The 22317-nt window shown below is 40.3% G+C and overlaps 1 protein-coding gene across 2 annotated transcripts in view; it reads right to left on the bottom strand.

Annotated features, from left to right (window-relative positions):
* Nucleotides 1–10616: 10616 nt before the first annotated feature.
* LOC135552270 (voltage-dependent calcium channel gamma-7 subunit-like) overlaps nucleotides 10617–22317 on the bottom strand; it is a 39233-nt gene continuing 27532 nt past the window's right edge. For both annotated transcript variants that reach the window (XM_064983792.1, XM_064983791.1), the window contains 3 exons: nucleotides 18767–18907; nucleotides 16125–16270; nucleotides 10617–14857 (listed from right to left, as the gene is read on the bottom strand). In XM_064983792.1, coding sequence (XP_064839864.1) covers nucleotides 14381–14857; nucleotides 16125–16270; nucleotides 18767–18907 — 764 coding nt within the window. In that variant the 3' untranslated portion in view covers nucleotides 10617–14380. The remainder of the gene's footprint in view (nucleotides 14858–16124; nucleotides 16271–18766; nucleotides 18908–22317) is intronic.

A 22317-nucleotide genomic window follows, 5' to 3' on the forward strand; every position in this document is an offset into this window, starting at 1 on the left:
ATGTTTGTCTATGGAGATTGCATGGCGGTGTGCTCAATTTTTATACACTTGTCAGCAATGGTGTGGCTGAAATAGCCGTATCCATTCATTTGAAGAGTTGTCCACATACTTTTGTTCATCATAAGATGCAAACGTACATACAGAATGATTCATGAGCAGCAAATACAGTTACGTTTACAGAAATGACCTAAAATGCAACTTTTTTCTATATTAAATTAGGTGATGGATGCATCATTCATCAAATGATTCAGTGTACTGCAGGAGGAGCCTAGTAATGATAATATAACAGCCCAAAAGTTAGGTGATAGTCATCAAACAGTGGTTTATGACTCACTATTTCTACCCCAGTTTCAAGAAGCAAAGTTAGTTCAATCCATACCTGAACCTACTGAAACGTGTTTCAATTATACACAAAGATGATTTTCCTCCATATTAAAAACCATTAGAAGGTTTGTGTTTCTATAGTTGTTTCTGTACGTACTGTTTAGAAAGCAAATTACCTAGATGCACAGATATGGAGGGGTTTTGCCATTGGCAGCACATCAACACAGAATGATGATAAAGGAAGAGATCGAGTTCACGGACAAACCAGAACCACATACTGAAATGCATGAATGTACAGCTTTGGGGTACATGTGGCATTAAATGACGGGTGATTGGGGAGATTCTGTAAGACTATAACAATGCAGAGTGAACAAAAAATATGGGCTAAACAACAAGAGGGTAACCTCGGATATTAGTTGCACTTCTCCACATTGTGCACAAAGAGACACACAGACATGCAGAAGCACACACTTTTCTTATCTTTGGTCTGAATCCTGAAATGTCCCCTGATTTAAACACTGTATGTAAAGTGTATTGTCAGTAAAGAAGAACTGTGCTGCAAAAGTTGAGGAGAGGCAAGTAGCTCGGGAATACTTACTGTGTATGCCAGTGTGTACATGAGTGCGTATTTGCGTGTGTGCATGAAATCATAAAGCAGAACCATTGCATTGATATCTGCAAAACTAAATGCACAACACCCTGGTTTTAAGCAAACTGCCTTCATGGTCATTAACCAATTGCTGCTGAAGGGATAAGAAAATGTGTTGTATCTGGAGCATCATAGAAAGCAGAAGCAAAGCCAGTGCATTTATTAACTGATGAATGTGGTCTGTCTAAATGTAGCGCTTCCTCTGTCTTCTAGGCTAAGATCAATTCCATCTGTTTATTATCATCTACCACTTGTGAGACCAGCAGCGCCCGAGAGAGAGGCATGCCAAGTTAAGAAACCTGACAAAATCGGATTTAAAATAAAATGTTGAGTTATTAAAAGCTTTTTAGTAGTCTCTACCGGAACACAGTTGATGCACGCAAGGAATATTTGCATACTTTGCTGAGGTAAATCGTCTCAAGGCTATTGATTTGGGCATAGCTGGCATTGTACCGAGTAGCCTACATTTCTGTGTAAACATGAAATAAATAACTCTTATTTCAATGCAATATTGTTTTCAAAAAAACATAGGATAATTACAGTATGTGCATTTTGATATGTAGGCTAATATTGTGAAAATGAATACTATGCTAATTATGTACCTGGACCTGCTCTGCAGACTTAACACGCACATCCCTCTTTTTATCATGCAAATATAAAATAACTTTCGGGAAGCATATCATATACATATTTGACACAAACTTTATTCTGCTTATGTTTGATCTGTAAAATCTGAACTTCGGCAGTAGTTACGGTGGACGGACTCTTTATGCGAGGCATGTGCAAGAGACGTGAGAATGAATGGTATTTATTGCGAGGATGAACGTCGAGGGATGCGGTGGGAGTTGGATGCAGTGAGTGAAAAAGCTGTTTTTGAATAAAAGGACAAATCAGACGTTTAATTCCTTAATTATGTCATCCATTACAATAAACATTATTGTATAAATTAATAGGCTATGATTTTTTTAAACGATTATTGGATCATTTATCAAGGTTTATTAGGGAGGGGGGTTATAGCCTATGAACGTAATGCCAGTCTCAAGTGGATTTATTAGGCCTACATGAACCATCTTAAGACGGTGTAAAGGTCAACCATTTTGGTCCTGGAGTTGTTACACTATGCCTTGCAGTGCTGTGATATGATACTGTCTAAACTAATGAATTTGAAGTATTCAATCTGCACTGCATGCCAATGTTTGTTAGCTAGCCTGACAGTTTTAGTGACATCACTTTTTCTAATTAACTGCCAATATGCCAACATTCCATTAAAACAATGCAGTCAATCCACAGCCAGACACTGGATGAAATCAGTTGATGATAGGACATAGACAAGTTGTAACTGCAACAAGTATCATATTGTATCATACAATAGCACCCAGAGTTTTACAAGAAAACAGATATTGAGACACTTATGATCTGTTTGCATGTATGTTACAGGCTATTTATACAGAAAATTGGTAAAAACCTGTATAAACTGTATCTATAATTATATGAAAATATTGTATCTTAACAATTTTTCTATTGCACAATATCTGATATATCACATACCTTACTTTGATGTTCCTGCATAAGTAAATGTAGGATTATGGTCTACTGACATTCATTCCAATTAGAACAATGGCTGCCATTTTCACCCCATTCTGGCCCCTCTATGTGTCCACCTCATTTTCGAACATTGCTATGGGCAAAGCCAAACAACAGAGTAAATCACTTGAAAGGGTCAATTTATAGAGTATACAAGTCAAGTAAACAATTATAAATGTGAGTGTACAGGTGTAATTTTCTATGTATTTCGTTTAAGTTCGCTAACGCTAACGTCAGCTAGACTTACTAGTAGGCTAGTTCTGTTGTGATAATAACGTTAGTTGTGTTGTGTTAGAGTTAAGGCCTGAGCCATCCACCAAGTCAATAACTATAACGATAACTCTAATGATAAACTATAGGCTACATAACTATAAAACGTTGGAGGAAAGAACGTTTGGAGGAAAGCTTCTCATGTATCGTTCAACAGCCCTACACCTGTCAATCAACTGATCAAGGCATCCTAACGCACATCTTCTCTCACACACAGATACTGAGATACTGGTTCAGACCGTTCAGTGCTCTCGGGGTGTATTCATTGTCATAGTGACAACTGCAAATAATACTTAAATGCACATGCAGGCCTATATGAAAATATAGTAACTCGTATTTAAATGTAGCAATTCAACAACAAACGCCCATTAGCCAGCGTATCTTTTACAGCATGTATTGGCCTCGTTGCTCAAGTGGTTTGCAAGTGATTTCCAACATGCATTTTCTATGCTGTAGGCCTGTTATACGTTCAGCAATTAGCAAGAGCAAAGCCTGCTTCTTTCCCCGAACAGGCTGTTAGGCCTAGTATTACAACATATTTTAATAAATGTCCTATATCGTTTGTAGCCGATAGCTTTTCCTGGGATTTCACGAGAAGAGGTATTGCCTATTGTGGAGAGGCTTGTGTAGTCTATCGCCTGTTGCGCACGGTAGCAGCTGGAAGAGAGAGGCTAATGATGTGACCCCGAGGGAAAAAGCAAAATATTAGCTACATATTAGGCTATTCATTAGTTAAATATTAGGACTATAAGCTAAATATTTACCTGGCAAAGTGCAAGAAAAATAAATTAACAAATTATGAAATTAAATTCCTCCAGGCTGCACTCTGGTCCCTGGGCACGCCAAGCTCCACTATTGATAAGGCCTACGTTTTTTGACAATTATTATCAAGTGAATACGCAATTATTGTTCATAGGCTGTAAACTGCAGTGATGTATTGGGTCATTTTAATAACCACGCACACATCCTGTTTTGTTTCATGATGAAAAACTATTTTGTCAGATGTAACCCGGTGTGTTAAGATAGGCCTACTATAGGGACATATAGGTTTCTCCTTTCCAACTCTCAGCCCGTTAATGCTGGAGCCTATTTTACATTCAGCAAGCAAGAACAAGCTTGCATCTCTCATTCTATAGGCTAGTAGGCTAAAGAAATCGAAATAAGGGTCCAACAAGCTTTTGTAGTGTGGGCTTTTCCTGGAACTCCACAAGATCTAAAAGGAATAACCATGGCAGCGGGGAGGCCAGGTGCATAATTGCACTACAGGACAATGAAGACAGACAGGCTGGGAGATGTAACATGTAGCCTATGTTAGAAGCGTATGCATATTAGCCCATTATTCATAAACTCAATGTTAGGCTTCATACCGCAGTGAATATATCCAGTCAATTTACAAAGAGAACGAAATTAAGTTGATCGTGGGTAGTTCATGTGAGTACAAAACTCTATGCTGTAAACTGCTCAAAAGCCTGGCGTTTTGAATGTATGTTCATTTCGAATGAACTGCATCTAGCCTGCCCGATTGGGCAACCATTTGCATCAGCAGTGGAGTACAGTACGCAAGTAAAAATACTTTAAAGTACTAATTTAAGTCGTTTTTTGGAGGGTATCTGTACTTTACTTTACTATTTATATTTTTGACTACTTTTACTTTCATTTCACTACATTCCTAAAGAAAATAATGTACGTTTTACTCCATACATTTCCCTTGACACCCAAACGTACTCATTACATTTTGCATTCTTAGCAGGACAGGAAATTGGTCTAATTCACGCACTTATCAACAGAACAAATGGTCATCCCTACTGCCTCTGATCTGGCAACTAACTAAACACAAATGCATAGTTTTGGAGTGTGCCCCTGGTTATCCATACATTTTCAAAACAAGAAAATGGTGCATTCTGCTTTGCTTTATTTAAGGAATTTGAAATTATTTATACTTTTACATTGACTTTTAATACTTAAGTATATTTAGAACCGAATACTTTTAGACTTTACTCAAGTAGTATTTTACTGGGTGACTTTCACTTTCAGTTGCAGCGATAAGACAAGACTGTAACTAGTCCTTTTTAAGGATAAAGAAAAGGAAACTAAGCAGAACATTCTCCCATAAAAATATTAAGTCATCAAGAATATTAACAATTATGAATATCACTATGAATATCTTTCCATAATATCTATACATGTAGACAATGCCAAAATAAATGCAAAACAGTTTCTGGATGCTCAACACAAAAAGTACAGTTAATATTAATGTATTTGTTTTGTTTCTTTAGGTAATGATTCACAGGGTAATACTTATGTTGTACTTATGTTATACTCTTGTTAACAAACAGGTATTTGTGTGGTAATAACCAGACATTTTCCAACAAATATCATTGATGAATGTATTCCAGTAAGTTGTGAAAGAAGGAATGGAAACAATGTCCCCTTGAAATAAAGTATGTATAGATCTGTTGTTCTGAGGGAGCAAGGAGAAACACATTTCTCCTATTGGAGAGTCAACTGGACTAAGCGATGGAAGGTCAAGAAGGTGAAGTCTGGTTACACTTCTAAACAACATGAAAGGTCCAGATGGAATAGCATCAAAGACTATGGTGAACTCTCTTGGTGTAACAGGGATATTGTAGAGAGATAAAAATAAAAAAAATCCTCAGAATTGAGTAACAATCGTTCTGCATTAAAAAGTTGACTCACAAACAGGCTATAATTATTAAATAAATACTTTTTCTTGAAAAATAAATACTTTTTTTCTATACAAAATATCCTTATTGTTCCAAATGAAATACCTATGGAGGTAAAAATTATGTTGATATATTAATGACCACGCTAAGAGTACTTCTCTATGAAAAGCAGGTCATTTTGTAGGAATCTTATCAATGTTATAGTTACAAAGTAACATAAAAATGAAGCCACCAAAACGGGAGAAGATATAACGAGGGATGAAATTAGAAAAGTGAAGTTGGATTCTTTAAGACGTGTTTAGCCCAATTCATCTTAAAAGTATTATTCAAAGTTGGAAAACCTACAATATTGTGACCACCATATTCATATGTGTTCATAACGACAGATTTCCTAATATAATGTGTATGACTTTTCCAGATGAAGTTGAAAAGCATCTGGTCAACCACTTTACCTATTTTGTTGTCAAGATGTAGGGACTGGGCGACATAAGTAAGTCTGGAGATACCTTCAGCTTTAGAAAGCAATACTACCTACCCTACCTTTCAAGGATAAATCCCTCTGCAACCAACCAATGATTCAACTTCTTTTTTTTTCAATAATAGGTATGAAATTGAATGAGCATCTTTCCTGTTGATCCTTAGATATGGTAAACCCAAGGTATGTTACTTATTGCATATAGAAGGTATCACACAGTCTTTAACAGCAACCAATTCACACTTATTAAAGTTTAGGCAAAGACAAGAAAATATTTATCACATCAACAGCTCTAGAAATCTGGTCAGCATCTTTCAAAAAGAGGATTGTGTCATCTGCAAGCTGACTTATGATAATATCTGTCAGCATTAGAGATCCCTTTTATATCGCTGGATTTAACGAAACTTGTAAGAAGTTGGGTTGCAAGCAGGAAGAGGTAAGGCGAACTTGGGCAACCTTGCCTAATTCCTCTTTTCAAATCAAATCTAGGAGAAGTGCCATGCTTTAATTTAATGGAACTGTTCCCATTCATATAAAGTTTTAATAGTACTACACAATAATTCCCCAACAGTAGGCAAAGTTATGAGGGTAAAAGGGACCAAATTATTACGGTGAGGCACATGGGCTACTAACAGCTTACTACACAAAGTACACTTAGTATTACGTTCTTAGCTACAGTAAACATATCTCCCTGGCATGTTACATACTTTATGCAGCAGCATACAAGACATTTTTGGACGCACCTTGTTGTGCTGTGCTCACTTGAACTGGAAGGTGGCTCGGCTGTTCTTGTGGGCCATGTTTGTCATCAAACTTTGGCATCAAAGTCTGGCATTCTCTGGATTTATGATGCTTTCAGAACAACTGGGAACTCGGGAAAAAACAAGGTCAAATCACGACGTCAGTGTTCTTCAAGTCGGAGCTCTAGAAAGAGACCCGATATCCCAAGTTCAAAGCAAATTTTCCCAGTCGAAGCTAATTTTTTCAGAGTATTTTTTTTTTCAGAACTCATTGAAGTCTGAGATTTCCCAGTTCCGAGTTTCCAGTTGTTTTGAACTAGGCATAAATCATGCTGGATTGACAGCATGGTCAATGTATTAAACTTTTTCTGGCCCATGGTGTTGAATGTTTATCTTTAAAGAAACCTTTAAACCCAGACCTGAACCACACACCCATTCCACTGAATAGCAGGCTAGTGATTGCTTTGCAACGCTTGCAGTTAGCCACTGATTCCTTCCAAACCACTCATTGTTGAATTTGTGATTTCCAACTTCCTGTGTAATGTTTATGTCCAATGGCCGATGAGCACCAGTATGTTTTCTTTATACTTTCTCTTCATATGGATTGAAAAGGATTTGCCAGTAGATTTGCGACGTGATGCATGATGACAACTGCTTGTCTAGTTTGCTAGCTAAGATTTTGAAAGTATGATGTTGACATGATCAGACCAATCAAAGCTATGGTAGATATAACATGATTTGACTTAATTTTATCTGTGGCCAATGACCTTGAGCCTTCTTGGATGGGCACTTCTAATGTAACTCTATGGCCGACCCAAGGGACTTGAATTTTTTAGCTCTACCCGTAGATTTTGCGGTGATGTAGTATCCCCATGAGTGACAGAACACTAAGCCAATCACGGTGCAACTAGAGAGCATTACCAACCCATACGCTCCATATTTTTTGCTGGCTGCCCCACCACTACAGAAAAAACTGAGCTAGGCTGAAACACCTGCATTTTGGAGCTGCCTTACTCAAGGAAACAAAAAAGAGACCATGTTTGTATGCGGCTTTATTAACTCAATGATGATTTTTTTTGCCTGGTTTGGAAACTGATATGTGACACGTATTAATGCCAAAATAACAAGCAACAACAAAAAACATATATACAGTACCAGTCAAAGGTTTGGACACACCTACTCATTCAACTCCTGTAGTAACCAAAATAGTGCTAAACAAATCAAAATATATTTTATATTTGAGATTCTTCAAAGTAGCCACCCTTTGCCTTGACTCTTTTTTTTTGCTAAACAGGTCACCACTGTTAATATCACAGATAGAACAATCGTTGGTAATATGGTGTATTTTGTCACAATGTATCAGCGAACAGAAACATGCTAATGCAAGGGATTTCTAGTTGCGCGGATATGAATTATGATCATGCGCCAGCACGGAGGAGGTTGTATCCATAGTTTCAGCATTTGACTTCCGTGTTTTTTAAAAGAGGTTCGAAAATGAGGTGGATAGGATCTCTGTGATACAGAAGACATGGGCTGTGTTCATTCGCAGATAGAGGCTATCATCAACAGTTCATGGTGTTGGCTTCAGTTTGTACAACGTTTGAAAGAAGTTTGACTGCGCAATCTGAAGTGATTTATAGCCTATGGTGGGTCAATTAATGAAGTCAATTGAGAGAAAAATTGCTATTCAGCCCGGCATAAGTCGTGTAACACTTAACTGTGACAATGCGTTGAATTCACCCTACGGTCTTTGTAAGCCTACTCAGAATTTGAATGATATTCCTATGGGCATAAAACATATTACGAGCCTGAAATAGCTGTTCACTGCAAACTGCAATGCCTTTCCTTTGTATTTCCAGTTTATCCAAAGGTGATTCTGTATAGGTAATGTGTAATCTGTACTTTCCCATCACACGCAAACACACACACAAGCGGACATGTGAGCTGGTCATTTATTTTTTTAAATTATGCCAGCATCCAAAACGTGCACTGTGCACCCACCAACTTTCCTTCAATTCGCAAGGTTGAAACAATCTCACGGAGAAAGCATCCGAGCGAGTGAAACAGCACCCCTGTGTCTTACTATGTGTAGCCCATGTATCTGATGCTGTCTGGCCAAAAAGAGTATGGCCTCCACTCGCTCGGATGCTTTCTCCGTGAGATTGTTTCAGCCATGCAAATTAAAGGAAAGTTGGCGGGTGCACAGTGCACTGTTCGGATGCTGGAATTATTTTGGATGAACGTGCAAAGGATAACCTGTAACGGTCGTCGTATGAAGGAGAAGGAGAGGAGGACCAAGGTGCAGCGTGAGCGTAAGTGTTCATCTTGTTTTAATAAGAAATACTGAACACTGAACAAAACAATAAAACAACAAAACGAACAGTCCTGAACGGCGAAACAAAACACAGAACAGAAAATAAGCACCCACCACTCAAAAGTGAAACCAGGCTACCTAAGTATGATTGAGAACCATACCAGGCCAAACACAGAAATCCCAAATCATAGAAAAAAGAACATAGACAACCCACCCAACTTACGCCCTGACCATACTTAAAACAAATACATAACAAAAGAACTAAGGTCAGAACGTGACATAACCTACTCTTTGAAGTGATTTGACAATCAGATGAAAACGTCACTGCTGGTTGTGTTCGTGGAACATTAAAAGGTAATACATTCTTACAGAGAAATTGCATCTTTACTATAAAACCCATGGGGGCCTCAGACTGGCCTCTGCCTGGGGCCTCCATATCACAAACTCCACCCACCGCTGTAAACACACACACACACACACACACACACACACACACACACACACACACACACACATACACACACACACACACACACACACACACACACACACACACACACACACACACACACACACACACACACACACACACACACAGTAATGTACAGCTAACCTTGTGGAGACCCACAATTCAGTCCCATTCAAAATCCTATTTTTCCTAACCCTAAACCATACTCTTACCCTAACCCTAACCCTACCCTTAACCCAAAAACCTAACCTTGACCCTAAACCTGACACTAGCTCCTAACCCTAAACCGAATTCTAACCCTAACACTAATTCTAACCTTAACCCTAAACCCCCTAGAAATAGCATTTGATCTCGTGGGGGCCAACAAAATGTCCCCAGTTGGTCCAATTTTTGTTTGGTACTATTCTTGTGGAGTCTTCTGGTCGACACACTACACACAGTTCACACACACGCAAAACATCGTAACACCCATTAACACCATTACACACACACACACAGACACACACAGACACACATTTCATTTCATTTCATTTAAGTCATTTAGCAGACGCTCTTATCCAGAGCGACTTACAAATTGGTGAATTCACCTTCTGACATCCAGTGGAACAGCCACTTTACACACACACACATACGCGCACGCACACACACACACACACACACACACACACACACACACACACACACACACACACACACACACACACACACACACACACACACACACACACACACACACTTGGAAATGCTACATTTCTTATGGCTTTAAATAAGCAGAGCTTTGGATTAAAACACAATAGCAGGGGGCATTACCAAGATACTGAGTATGTCAGTCTCCAGTCATGCTATTCGTTCTCTACACCAGTGTGCAAACAGGATTTCATCTCAATATAGTTTAGCCATGTTGATCCTTTCAGCTCTAAAAGTTCCTGACATCAGTGGTAGGTGTGTCTGTGTGTGTGTGTGTGTGTGTGTGTGTGTGTGTGTGTGTGTGTGTGTGTGTGTGTGTGTGTGTGTGTGTGTGTGTGTGTGTGTGTGTGTGTGTGTGTGTGTGTGTGTGTGTGATTGTGTGTGCCAGACATCTGACCACAAACATTAAGCACACACAGATTTACCTCTAGGATTTATTAATTAGTTGTGGAACAATGACGTTAGTCAGCAACCCCCAGGCATCGATCCAATAACAAATGGTATCTCAGGTATGAACAATCACTTCAGATTCATTAGTGCATTGCTTAGCAAAAAGAAAATGTCATTATTGTCATTATTACCATTAAATCGTTGATTTTGTGGTAAATATGGGTAACATATTTACACTAATAATAATAGTAACAACAATAAGACTTATATAATGATCTTGATAATAATTAATAGCTTTGATCTCCGCTACTGTTGTTAGGCACAGTTCATTTTAATAAGCTCAAAGACAGGTTCTAAGAGAGCGCCTTAACAGAAGAAAGAAATGGAGAAAGAGTGAAAAACGAGGCCTGCAAAGAGAAGAGACAGGTGGAACAAGTCTGCCCCACATTACATTAACGGGGATTTGAGAGACAAACCAAGACAAATGATCAATAAAGTTCAAAAGGTAGGATTTACCGGGGGTGGGAAGCAAGAGGAGAAACAAGTGAAGGCAATAAAAGGAGCTTGAGGAAATCAATGAATCTCACTTGAGCTACGGAAAAACCACAATCGTCCTCAACTCCAATAACATTCACAGTCTAGTCAAGACATGGCTCTCCGAAAGGAAACCTCAATTTAGCAGAGCAGTATAATGAGGAAAAACAACAGCTGATAATATTTCAATGACAACATAATATGTGACTACAATTCTTATAGCTACCCCTTTCACCTCTCTCTCTCTCTCTCTCTCACTCTCTCCCTCTCTCCCTCTCTCTCTTAATCAACCTCTCACACCAAATCAGAATAGGCCTACTATATTTTACACTATAGAGTTAATAAAACTACACCACTACACTATTCTACCTATTATTATTACAGAACAAGCTACAAATATTCTTTTGTTATAGTTTTCCCTCCAGCAGGAGCCAGTCCTGTTTGCTAATGCGTTCATATATTTGACTCTATACTATATTATAGGCTGTACATCGCTGTCCTGGGTCCCAAACAAACGAATGCTACCACTCATAACATGTGTATGTGCATCTGCTACATAAAAAAAAACAATATAGATATTAAAAAAACATTTATCAAGTTCTCTGGTCGCATGAAAAGATCTGGAATTCGGAAAAACAACCACATCATACTAGGAAAACAATTGGAATGCAATTCAATGTCTGAAATTGAAATGAATGTACATTGATCGGGAATTAGTTCACTATTTGTAGGCAGATATTGCAAGACTTTGTTATAAGTCGTTCTACTATTCCCCAAGTCCAGAATTGCTATCGGTTCTCTAGAAAAAATGAGCATGTCATAACACAAAAGGCAAAGTTCAACCTCGATGGAGAGCAATCAGACTCACAAAGCACTAGGTGGTGCTACAGAGACCCATTGGTCATGTTTTGCTCTCGTTTAGACCTTCATTCACTAAGAGACGCTATTGTGAAATTCACTGAGTATACAAAGCATTAAGAATATCTGCTCTTTCCATGACATAGACTGACCAGGTGAATCCAGGTGAAAACGATGATCCTTTATTGATGTCACTTGTTAAATCCACTTCAATCAGTGTAGATGAAGGGGAGGAGACAGGTTAAAGAAGGATTTTTAAGCCCTGTGACAATTGAGACACGGATTGTGTATTTCTGCCAATCAGAGGTTGAATGGGCAAGACAAAAGACGTACTGTAAGTGCCTTTGAACAGGGGTATGGTAGCAGGGTTATCCCACGCTCGACAGTTTCCTGTGTGTATCAAGAATGGTCCACCACCCAAAGGACATCCAGCCAACTAGACCCAACTGTGGGAAACGTTGGAGTCAACATGGTTCAGCATCCCTGTGGAACGCTTTCGACACCTTGTAGAGTCCATGCCCCGACAAATTGATGAGGGAGGAGGGGTTTCTAATGTTTGGTACACTCAATGTTGATTTCTGTGCTTTATATTAGACATTGTTAAACTCTTATCAACCTCTCACTTTCTTTCTCACACATCCTCTATGGTTTTATTATATATTCATATATAGTTGCATTTACTTACATTATTATAATACAGATGTTTATAAACATAGATAATGATAATGGTCACAATCTTTCTTTTGATATTAGTAGTAGAAATAGTAGTAATTGTTATAGCAGGACTGTGGCAGCTGGTTTGTGTGTGTGTGTGTGTGTGTGTGTGTGTGTGTGTGTGTGTGTGTGTGTGTGTGTGTGTGTGTGTGTGTGTGTGTGTGTGTGTGTGTGTGTGTGTGTGTGTGTGTGTGTGTGTGTGTGTGTGTCCGTGGGTGTTGCATTCAGTATAAGGATGCCAATAAACATCAGAATAGAATGTAAACATGTTGTGCATTAGGTAGGCTACATAGGCAGCATGTATTATATATACCGAGTCACAGTCAGAAGGAGAAAAGTAAACATTTCAAAACAAACACAGTCTTTACTTCATCAATCTACTCCATTGCTGTATGGGAAGCTCTTTTGGTAACTATGAATAGAAGGAAGATACTCTACTGGTAAGCAGACATGTGCTACAGAATATGAACACTCAAGCTAATTAGCAATCAAAGGAGGATCATATGTCTCATGGAATCTGCAAATAAGCTCTCATTCTTCGTAGTAAAATGGGTGCTTTTTTAGATTCTCAGAAATAAATATTTCTAAATGATGGAAAGTTATGGATTTTCTTTGTTACCATGACATTTTAGTCAAAAACATGAAACAAAAATTCAAGTGTTTTTTTATGGATGCTGAAGCCTATGACCTGGACATTTATACACACACACACACACACACACACACACACACACACACACACACACACACACACACACACACACACACACACAAAAGATGCTAGCTAGAACCTAAAGGTTTTTTTCGGCTGTCCTCATGGTAGAAAAATCCTTTTTCTTTCCAGGTAGAACCCTTTTGGTTCCAGCTAGACCCCTTTTAGAATCCATGTCGAACCCTTTTCACAGAGGATTTTTACATGGAACCAAAAAGGGTTCTACCTGGAACCAAAAGGGTTGTCCTATGGGGAAAGCCGAAGAACCATTTTGGAACCCTTGGGGAATCTGAGATGTTACAGTATGTGCAGATAAGTCACAGAACCCTGAATGATCTTCAGATGTCTCAGATTTCCGTCTTCGTACTCACAATTCTTGCCTCTCAAATACAAACGATGAATGAAATGATAGAACTAATCATACAGGAATACACATCTCATGAAAGACAAACATGGTTAAGATTTCAACATTTGTTTTTCCAGGACTTAGAGAACGAAAAATGTCTATACAGTTTAAGTATAAATCTCTATGCATATACAATTTGTTCTTGATTCTTGTGTGTGTTAGTGCTTGAAATGCGAAATTCTTTTTCTTCTGAAACAGCATCACCCTTTCTTAAACCCCCCCTCCTCCCTCTTTTTCTTATTGTGTAAATGATGATCATATCCCTCCTTCTCTCTCTCCCTCTTTTAAAATATCTGTCTTCATTTTAAGCACAGCATCAATTGTGAATCATCCTCCACTCATCTCGTTTTCTTTCCTTCGTTCATTCCCTTCTTTCTCTTGATCTCCTAAATATCCTTCCTTCCTCGCCTCTTCCATCTCTCCTCCCACACTTCTGTGTGTGCACGTATGTGTGCATGTGTGTGTGTGTGTGTGTTTGCATCTGTCTCTGTGTGTTCGACGTACGACAGAGCCAACCCCTGCTCTGTCTATCCCCCCTCCCCTCCCTCCCTCATCCCTCACTCCCCCCTTCTAGCACGGCGAGGCACTCATGTGCATGTGTTGGTGGTATCGGGGAGGGGGCTGGGCAGAGGGGGGCATGGCCATGGGCATGGACTGGGGAGGGGGCCCACTGGGGTGGGAGGACATGGTGTGGTGGCTGGAGTGGAGGGGGTGGGAGGACATGGAGTGGTGGGGGTAGGAGGAGGAGGAGGAGGACGGCTGGTAGCTGGCGCCCGAGGAGGGGCCAGAGGATGGGGCCTGCTGCTGCTGCATGGAGCTGCCCTTGGGCGGCGGGGGCGTCTGGTTCAGCTGGATGGAGATGTCGCTGGAGACTTCAGACGCGCTGCGGCCCCTCTTTGGAGGAGGCCACGACTCGGGATGAAGGTATTGGCCACTGTAGTCGCTGCACTCGGACAGGCGGGGGCGGTAGAGTGACGGGTGGGGCCGGTACATCTCCTCCTCGGCGTAGCGCTTCATGAAGAGGTACACTGACATCACCCCAGCCCCCTGGGAGAGAGCAGCGCAAGCACACTATGAGACACCATGACTCATATTAACGCATGACATGAAACTGAAACAACATCATAAAGAAGTCATAAGTGACACATTTGGCCATCATACATACATCAGGCACACTGTGAACCACAGCAAAAAGAAGTCTAACTAAAAATAAATCATATTATATAAAAATGACATACAGTACTGGGCCATGAAATACAATAAATACTGGAACATTTAAAGGTCCAATGCAGCCATTTTTATCTCAATATCAAATAATTTGTGGGTAACAATTAAGTACCTTACTGTGATTGTTTTCAATGCAAATGTTTAAAAAAGATAGAACAATTGCTTCTAGGCAAAGAGCCATTTCTCAAGCAACAATTTTTCTAGGACTGTCTGGGAGTGGTCTGAGTGGGGAGGGGAAAACTGAAAACAACTTTCTTTCTGATTAGTATATTAACTAATTTGTCACCTAATTTATCACCAGGCAGGCCAAAACTCCATCCCACCCAAACAGGATGACATTTCATGAGTTCTTTTCATACAGCCCTTACAGTAAAATGGCATTGTAATAATTTTCACAATTTCACAGTATTATTCCAACCTCACAGTTTAGAAATATATATAAAACACAGTAAATCTCGTTTTTGACTGCACTGGGCCTTTAATAAAGCACAATACCCCTCAATACAACACAATGTAATATCGCTTCCTGAAAGATCTACAAACATTTTTTTTAATCAATATAAAATATGAAACATTTTAATAATATGATGCACAAACCTCTTAGTGTCTTAGCAACCTACCCTGCAATGCACTGAAGAGACAATAATGCTCAGACTCAACCAAACCGCTCCTCAGTAATAACTCATTATCAAAAATGCATTCATGTCGCGCCAAGCATTTGCACCTCATCCACTATTCATCGCTGACATCTTGATACAACATCCTTGAAACTTGAGCACATCGGCGCTGGCGCTAAGCGCTATTCCCTCTCCTCTTCCTCCTGCCGCCGCAGAGGGGCTGGAGAAAAACAAAAGCCCTCTAGCGAACTGTATATTCATGTGACGACAGCAGCGTTTTAAGCTGCCGCTGTGACAGAGCTGTCACCCTAAAGTGTGCGCTATTAACATTTATGAATGTTGACGCGAGGTGGTTGGGAGGGGGGGGGGGTCCTAACAGTGAAGTACTGCGCTAGACGTTGGTTAGCAGATAGCAGAGGTTAGTAGTTAGTGGTCTGGCGCTACGCTAGCAGGCGCACTGGTGTGCTGACCTCTTTGAGGAGGAAGGAGCTGGCAGCGAAGGCGAAGGACCAGCCGTAGTGGTAGTGGAAGAAGTGCTCGGGCTCACGTGGCCGGTTCATCACCTCGTCGTTGATGCTGCTGATGTAGAGGACCAGGCCCACCACCAGGCTCAGCCCTGAGAAGGGGGAGAGGAAGGTGATGGAGAGAAAAAGAGAGGGAGGGAAAGGGGGGAGAGAGAGGCAATGGAGAGGCATAGAAGCAGAGAAAGACATGAGAGGGAGTAGGTGAAAGAGAGTGAGATGGAATGGAGAGTGGGAGAGAAGAGGGGAGAGAAAGGAGGAGGGGAGAAGAGTCGAGCCAGTGGAGGGTGAGAGAGGAAGAGGAGAGAGGGAGAATGGAGAGAAGGAGTGTACAGGGTTGGGAAGATTATATGAAACAGTGAGTGAGAGAGAAAGGGTATTGTAAATTAGAATGAGAGAGGGAGAAAAGGATAGAGGAAAGAGAGAGGAAGGGAGGAGGGAAGGGACAAATGCCAGGGGCAAGAGTGGATGGGGGAATGGGTCAGAGGGTGTGAAGGTGAAGGGGAGGGTGGGTGGTAGGGAGAGCGAGAGAGAGATTTGGAGACAGGAGGATACACAGTGGGCAAGATGGAGGGAGAGAGTTGGTATGTTCATATGAGTACATCTCTGACTGCTTGTTGCCTTGGCATCCAAATAGATCCTCTTGACATAAAGGGCGAGACAGCTGGAAAGTGGGACAGTATGTGGCCTATAGTCACACCGCTGGAATGGGATCAAAAACACCATATTTCGAGCCAAAGGGCCACTCAAAGGGCATAGGATACAGACAGGAGCTTTGAGGACAACCCATTATTCTTGTTCTTTTATGAGAACATTATTTTACGAAAACAAGAATCATAAATTATAGATGGTAAAATGTGATTACGATACACTGCAAATGACCAACCATTGCTACTACTACTACTACCACGGCTGTATTACACGAGACAAGCTAAATTAGTGTCACCACCGCAAAAGAAATCATAGTTTCTCAAATGTTTTCTCAGTTAGCCTTCCAAAAGCCACCATTTTTGCTATGTGTTTCCGCCTTCACATGGAAAAGAGCTCGTATGGCCAAACATTTAAGCACATTTACCCTGACGCATTAAAAAGCAACAAGAAAACAACTGAATAATGTCCTCAAAACTTCCTCTTGAAGCACATGTTAACGATTCATTATTTGGAATAAATTAGCCTCATTATACTAAATGGAATCCAAATCCCAACCACTGCCTGTGAGTCTGCGATAAACAAGGACAACAGACAAGAGCAGTGGTGGAAGAGAAAGAAAACCTAATTAAAGGACGTGTCTGTGCTTTTCCCCAGCCGGCCAGCCTCAGCTGCTGCGGTCTCTGACCCTGAAATCCTCCTCCACCATTAACCAGCACAACAGCCCCACTGCATAATCAACCCTGACCAGCACCACAACAACAACAACAGCAGGAGGAGATTCAGGCAGTAGCAGCAGCAGCAGCAGCAGATGCAGTGGCCAAAGCTCTTGGGAACCAGTGACCTGGCTTTCCCTTACTGGGTCAGCAGGGGGAGCTGTGTGACTGGCTGCTGCTAGCTCCTCCCCTCGCCTGCTTCCCTCTCAGCAGTAGTCAGCTGTTCTGCGTGGGCGTGCTAGAGAACACTGTCCCTCTCTGAAGAAAGGCAGGCTGCACCGGGAGCCAGTTTGAAGGGTTGTCCATTCTGTTTCTTCAGAATAGTTTGGGTTAGGAGAAGGTGTATGGAGAGCTGGTCCTGAATCAGGATGTGAAAACGTTTTGTTTGCGAGGAATTTTTTTGTCATTTGTGTTGTGAAATTATGATGAAATGTAATTCCATGGCAACCACATTTTTATAGAACAGACATTGAGAACAATGTCATGCAGGAAAGACTAGAGAGCTGTCAGTTTGTTGAAATGGTTTCAGAATAACAGAATCTTTTCTCAAGTCCAGTGGATTTCTCAAGCCGTTTTTTGAGACCCATTACCTGAAGCTGTTGTGGTTTTACAATATTTGAAGTTTTATTTGTAAAAAAAAAAAATCTCAGCTCACAGCCCAGAAAGTTTCAAGTTGTATAAGTTGTATGTACAGGATATACATGGTCTACACCGTCCAACGAAAGGCTTACTTGCAGGTTCATTCTCGACAATGCAACAACAATAAAAAATAAGAAAAGATAAGAATACGAACATAAAGTAAATGGCTCAGTAGAAAAATAATAAACAGAAAATACCTTTCATCGAGTTAACTACTAGAAAAGCACAACGTATTCAATTTGCGCCTGAAACAGTGCAATCGTTCACTGCTGCAGATCAGTGACATGTAATAAGGACAAGATGGGCACATACCTGCTCTGTCAGCAGCGTCTCATGCTAGGCTAGCATCTGTGAGCAAGACATGCAATACCCCCAAATAGAAAATGATGTAATCTTATAGACAACTGAGGATCAGGATAAACTGTTAGCCAAGCCACTAAATCAGAAACCAATCACGAGGGTTCCAGACCCAGATCACACAGAACCTACTTTAGATACCATTGGCAGCTTTCATCAACCAAGAAGCAACTTGAATACTGAACATCATTAAAACAACAGCCAATAGGAAATGTTTATGTGGCTCCTTACCTGAGAGGATGAAGAAGATTCCAGAGATGAAGGCTAGGATGGTGCGCTGGGGCCGGATGTGTCCGATGTTACTGATGACGAAGGCGGTGAAGACGAAAAGCAACGAAACCATGGGGAACGGTGTGGCCGTCCGTACCATCTCTGATGAAGGAAACCGGTCAAGAGAAATACAGAAGAAGAGAGAAAGATATATTGAGATAAGGAGGGAGAGTTAAGTTCAACACTCCAGAAAAATATGAAATAGAAAAAACATGAACTATTTCTTACATCGTTTTAATCCAAGTTTCAGTGTCCCACTGGGATAATGAAGACGCGTTCAATGACAAAAGCTTTACGTTACACGTGTCCTCTATTGATTAATAATTAAGTTAATAAATACAATACCAGTCAAAAGTTTGGGCACACCTACTCATTCAATAGTTTTTCTTTATACAGTGCCTTGCGAAAGTATTCGGCCCCCTTGAACTTTGCGACCTTTTGCCACATTTCAGGCTTCAAACATAAAGATATAAAACTGTATTTTTTTGTGAAGAATCAACAACAAGTGGGACACAATCATGAAGTGGAACGACATTTATTAGATATTTCAAACTTTTTGAACAAATCAAAAACTCAAAAATTGGGCATGCAAAATTATTCAGCCCCTTTACTTTCAGTGCAGCAAACTCTCTCCAGAAGTTCAGTGAGGATCTCTGAATGATCCAATGTTGACCTAAATGACTAATGATAATAAATACAATCCACCTGTGTGTAATCAAGTCTCCGTATAAATGCACCTGCACTGTGATAGTCTCAGAGGTCCGTTAAAAGCGCAGAGAGCATCATGAAGAACAAGGAAAACACCAGGCAGGTCCGAGATACTGTTGTGAAAAAGTTTAAAGCCGGATTTGGATACAAAAAGATTTCCCAAGCTTTAAACATCCCAAGGAGCACTGTGCAAGCGATAATATTGAAATGGAAGGAGTATCAGACCACTGTAAATCTACCAAGACCTGGCCGTCCCTCTAAACTTTCAGCTCATACAAGGAGAAGACTGATCAGAGATGCAGCCAAGAGGCCCATGATCACTCTGGATGAACTGCAGAGATCTACAGCTGAGGTGGGAGACTCTGTCCATAGGACAACAATCAGTCGTATATTGCACAAATCTGGCCTTTATGGAAGAGTGGCAAGAAGAAAGCCATTTCCTAAAGATATCCATAAAAAGTGTCGTTTAAAGTTTGCCACAAGCCACCTGGGAGACACACCAAACATGTGGAATAAGGTGCTCTGGTCAGATGAAACCAAAATTGAACTTTTTGGCAACAATGCAAAACGTTATGTTTGGCGTAAAAGCAACACAGCTCATCACCCTGAACACACCATACCCACTGTCAAACATGGTGGTGGCAGCATCATGGTTTGGGCCTGCTTTTCTTCAGCAGGGACAGGGAAGATGGTTAAAATTGATGGGAAGATGGATGGAGCCAAATACAGGACCATTCTGGGAGAAAACCTGATGGAGTCTGCAAAAGACCTGAGACTGGGACGGAGATTTGTCTTCCAACAAGACAATGATCCAAAACATAAAGCAAAATCTACAATGGAATGGTTCAAAAATAAACATATCCAGGTGTTAGAATGGCCAAGTCAAAGTCCAGACCTGAATCCAATCGAGAATCTGTGGAAAGAACTGAAAACTGCTGTTCACAAATGCTCTCCATCCAACCTCACTGAGCTCGAGCTGTTTTGCAAGGAGGAATGGGAAAAAATGTCAGTCTCTCGATGTGCAAAACTGATAGAGACATACCCCAAGCGACTTACAGCTGTAATCGCAGCAAAAGGTGGCGCTACAAAGTATTAACTTAAGGGGGCTGAATAATTTTGCACGCCCAATTTTTCAGTTTTTGATTTGTTAAAAAAGTTTGAAATATCCAATAAATGTCGTTCCACTTCATGATTGTGTCCCACTTGTTGTTGATTCTTTATAAAAAAATACAGTTTTATATCTTTATGTTTGAAGCCTGAAATGTGGCAAAAGGTCGCAAAGTTCAAGGGGGCCGAATACTTTCGCAAGGCACTGTATTTACTATTTTCTACATTGTAGAATAATAGTGAAGACATCAAAACTATGAAATAACATATAAGGAATCATGTAGTAACCAAAAAGAAGAAAAAAAGACTCAACACACTATTTGGGCTATAAGAGCTATTTGACCAAGAAGGAGAGTGACGGAGTGCTGCATCAGATGACCTGGCCTCCACAATCACCTGACCTCAACCCAAGTGAGATGGTTTGGGATGAGTTGGACCGCAGAGTGAAAGAAAAGCAGCCAAGAAGTGCTCAGCATATGTGGAAACTCCTTCAAGACTGTTGGAAAAGAATTGCAGGTGAAGCTGGCTGAGAGAATGCCAAGAGTGTGCAAAGCTGTCATCAAGGCAAAGGGTGGCTACTTTGAAGATATTCAAATATAAAATATATTTGGATTTGTTTAACACTTTTCTTGTTTACTACATGATTCCATACGTGTTATTTCATAGTTTTGATTTCTTCACTATTATTCTACAAAGTAGAAAATAGTAAAAAAAAATAGAAATAAAGAAAGACCCTTGAATGAGTAGGTGTTCTAAAACTTTACCGGTACTGTAAATTAATGCACAATACATAAAACATGGAGAGAAAAAACAAGAATGGTCGAAATTGTTATATACGTGTACGAACGATTTGTAACTGTTGTGTTTTAGCTGTTTTACGCAAACCAATAACTAAGGCTACGTGTCTTTTTTTATGTCTGTCTGCTTGCGCTGCAATTATTTGTTACCTTGTCTATTTGTCTATTCAGTAGTGCTATGTTACTTGTATTGTAGTCTGACACTTTTTCTTCTAACAGGGTTTTCCTGTTACACTTTGCTACCCGTGCTGCCTACTTTGTTTCTCGTGTTATTGCCTGTTCCTACAACGTTTTGCGCTGTTGCCATAGATCTCCTGTCATGTAGTGTTGCAGTGGTCTCTATTGTCGTGATGTGCGTCGTCTCTGCCTATTTTGTGCCTCGTGCTGTTGTTGTCTGCGCTTAACAGTGTTTGTGCCATGTTGAGCTGTTGCCATGTTGAGCTGTTGCCATAGGTGTCGTATGATGGTATCTCTCCTGCTTTATTTCCACTGTCTGTCTGCTGATGTTTCTGTGCTGTTGCCAAGTGTCTGCCAGGCCGTCATTGTAAATGATAATTTGCTTTTAATTGACCTGCCTCGGAACATAAGGTTAAAGAAAAAGAAAAGGACAATGAAGAAAAAAACGTCACGAGTGAACACTTGAATTATACAGAAGAAGAAAAATCTTCCTTCACTTCATTTCTTACATGACTATAAGGTCTTTATGGAGTAGTCACAGAGGTTGACTTGAACTGAGGTTGGGAGCAATTTTGTACCGACATAAATACTTTATGTAATACTAGCCCCCACCATTCTAAATTCAATTGTTTTACTTGTCAATCACGAAGAAAGGAAATCATACAAAATAAGGATCAAGTAACATTTCCCAAGAACACATTTCCTGCATCAGTTTATCATTCC

Source organism: Oncorhynchus masou, chromosome 13 (assembly GCF_036934945.1).
Source record: "Oncorhynchus masou masou isolate Uvic2021 chromosome 13, UVic_Omas_1.1, whole genome shotgun sequence".
NCBI classification, from domain to species: Eukaryota; Metazoa; Chordata; class Actinopteri; order Salmoniformes; family Salmonidae; genus Oncorhynchus; species Oncorhynchus masou.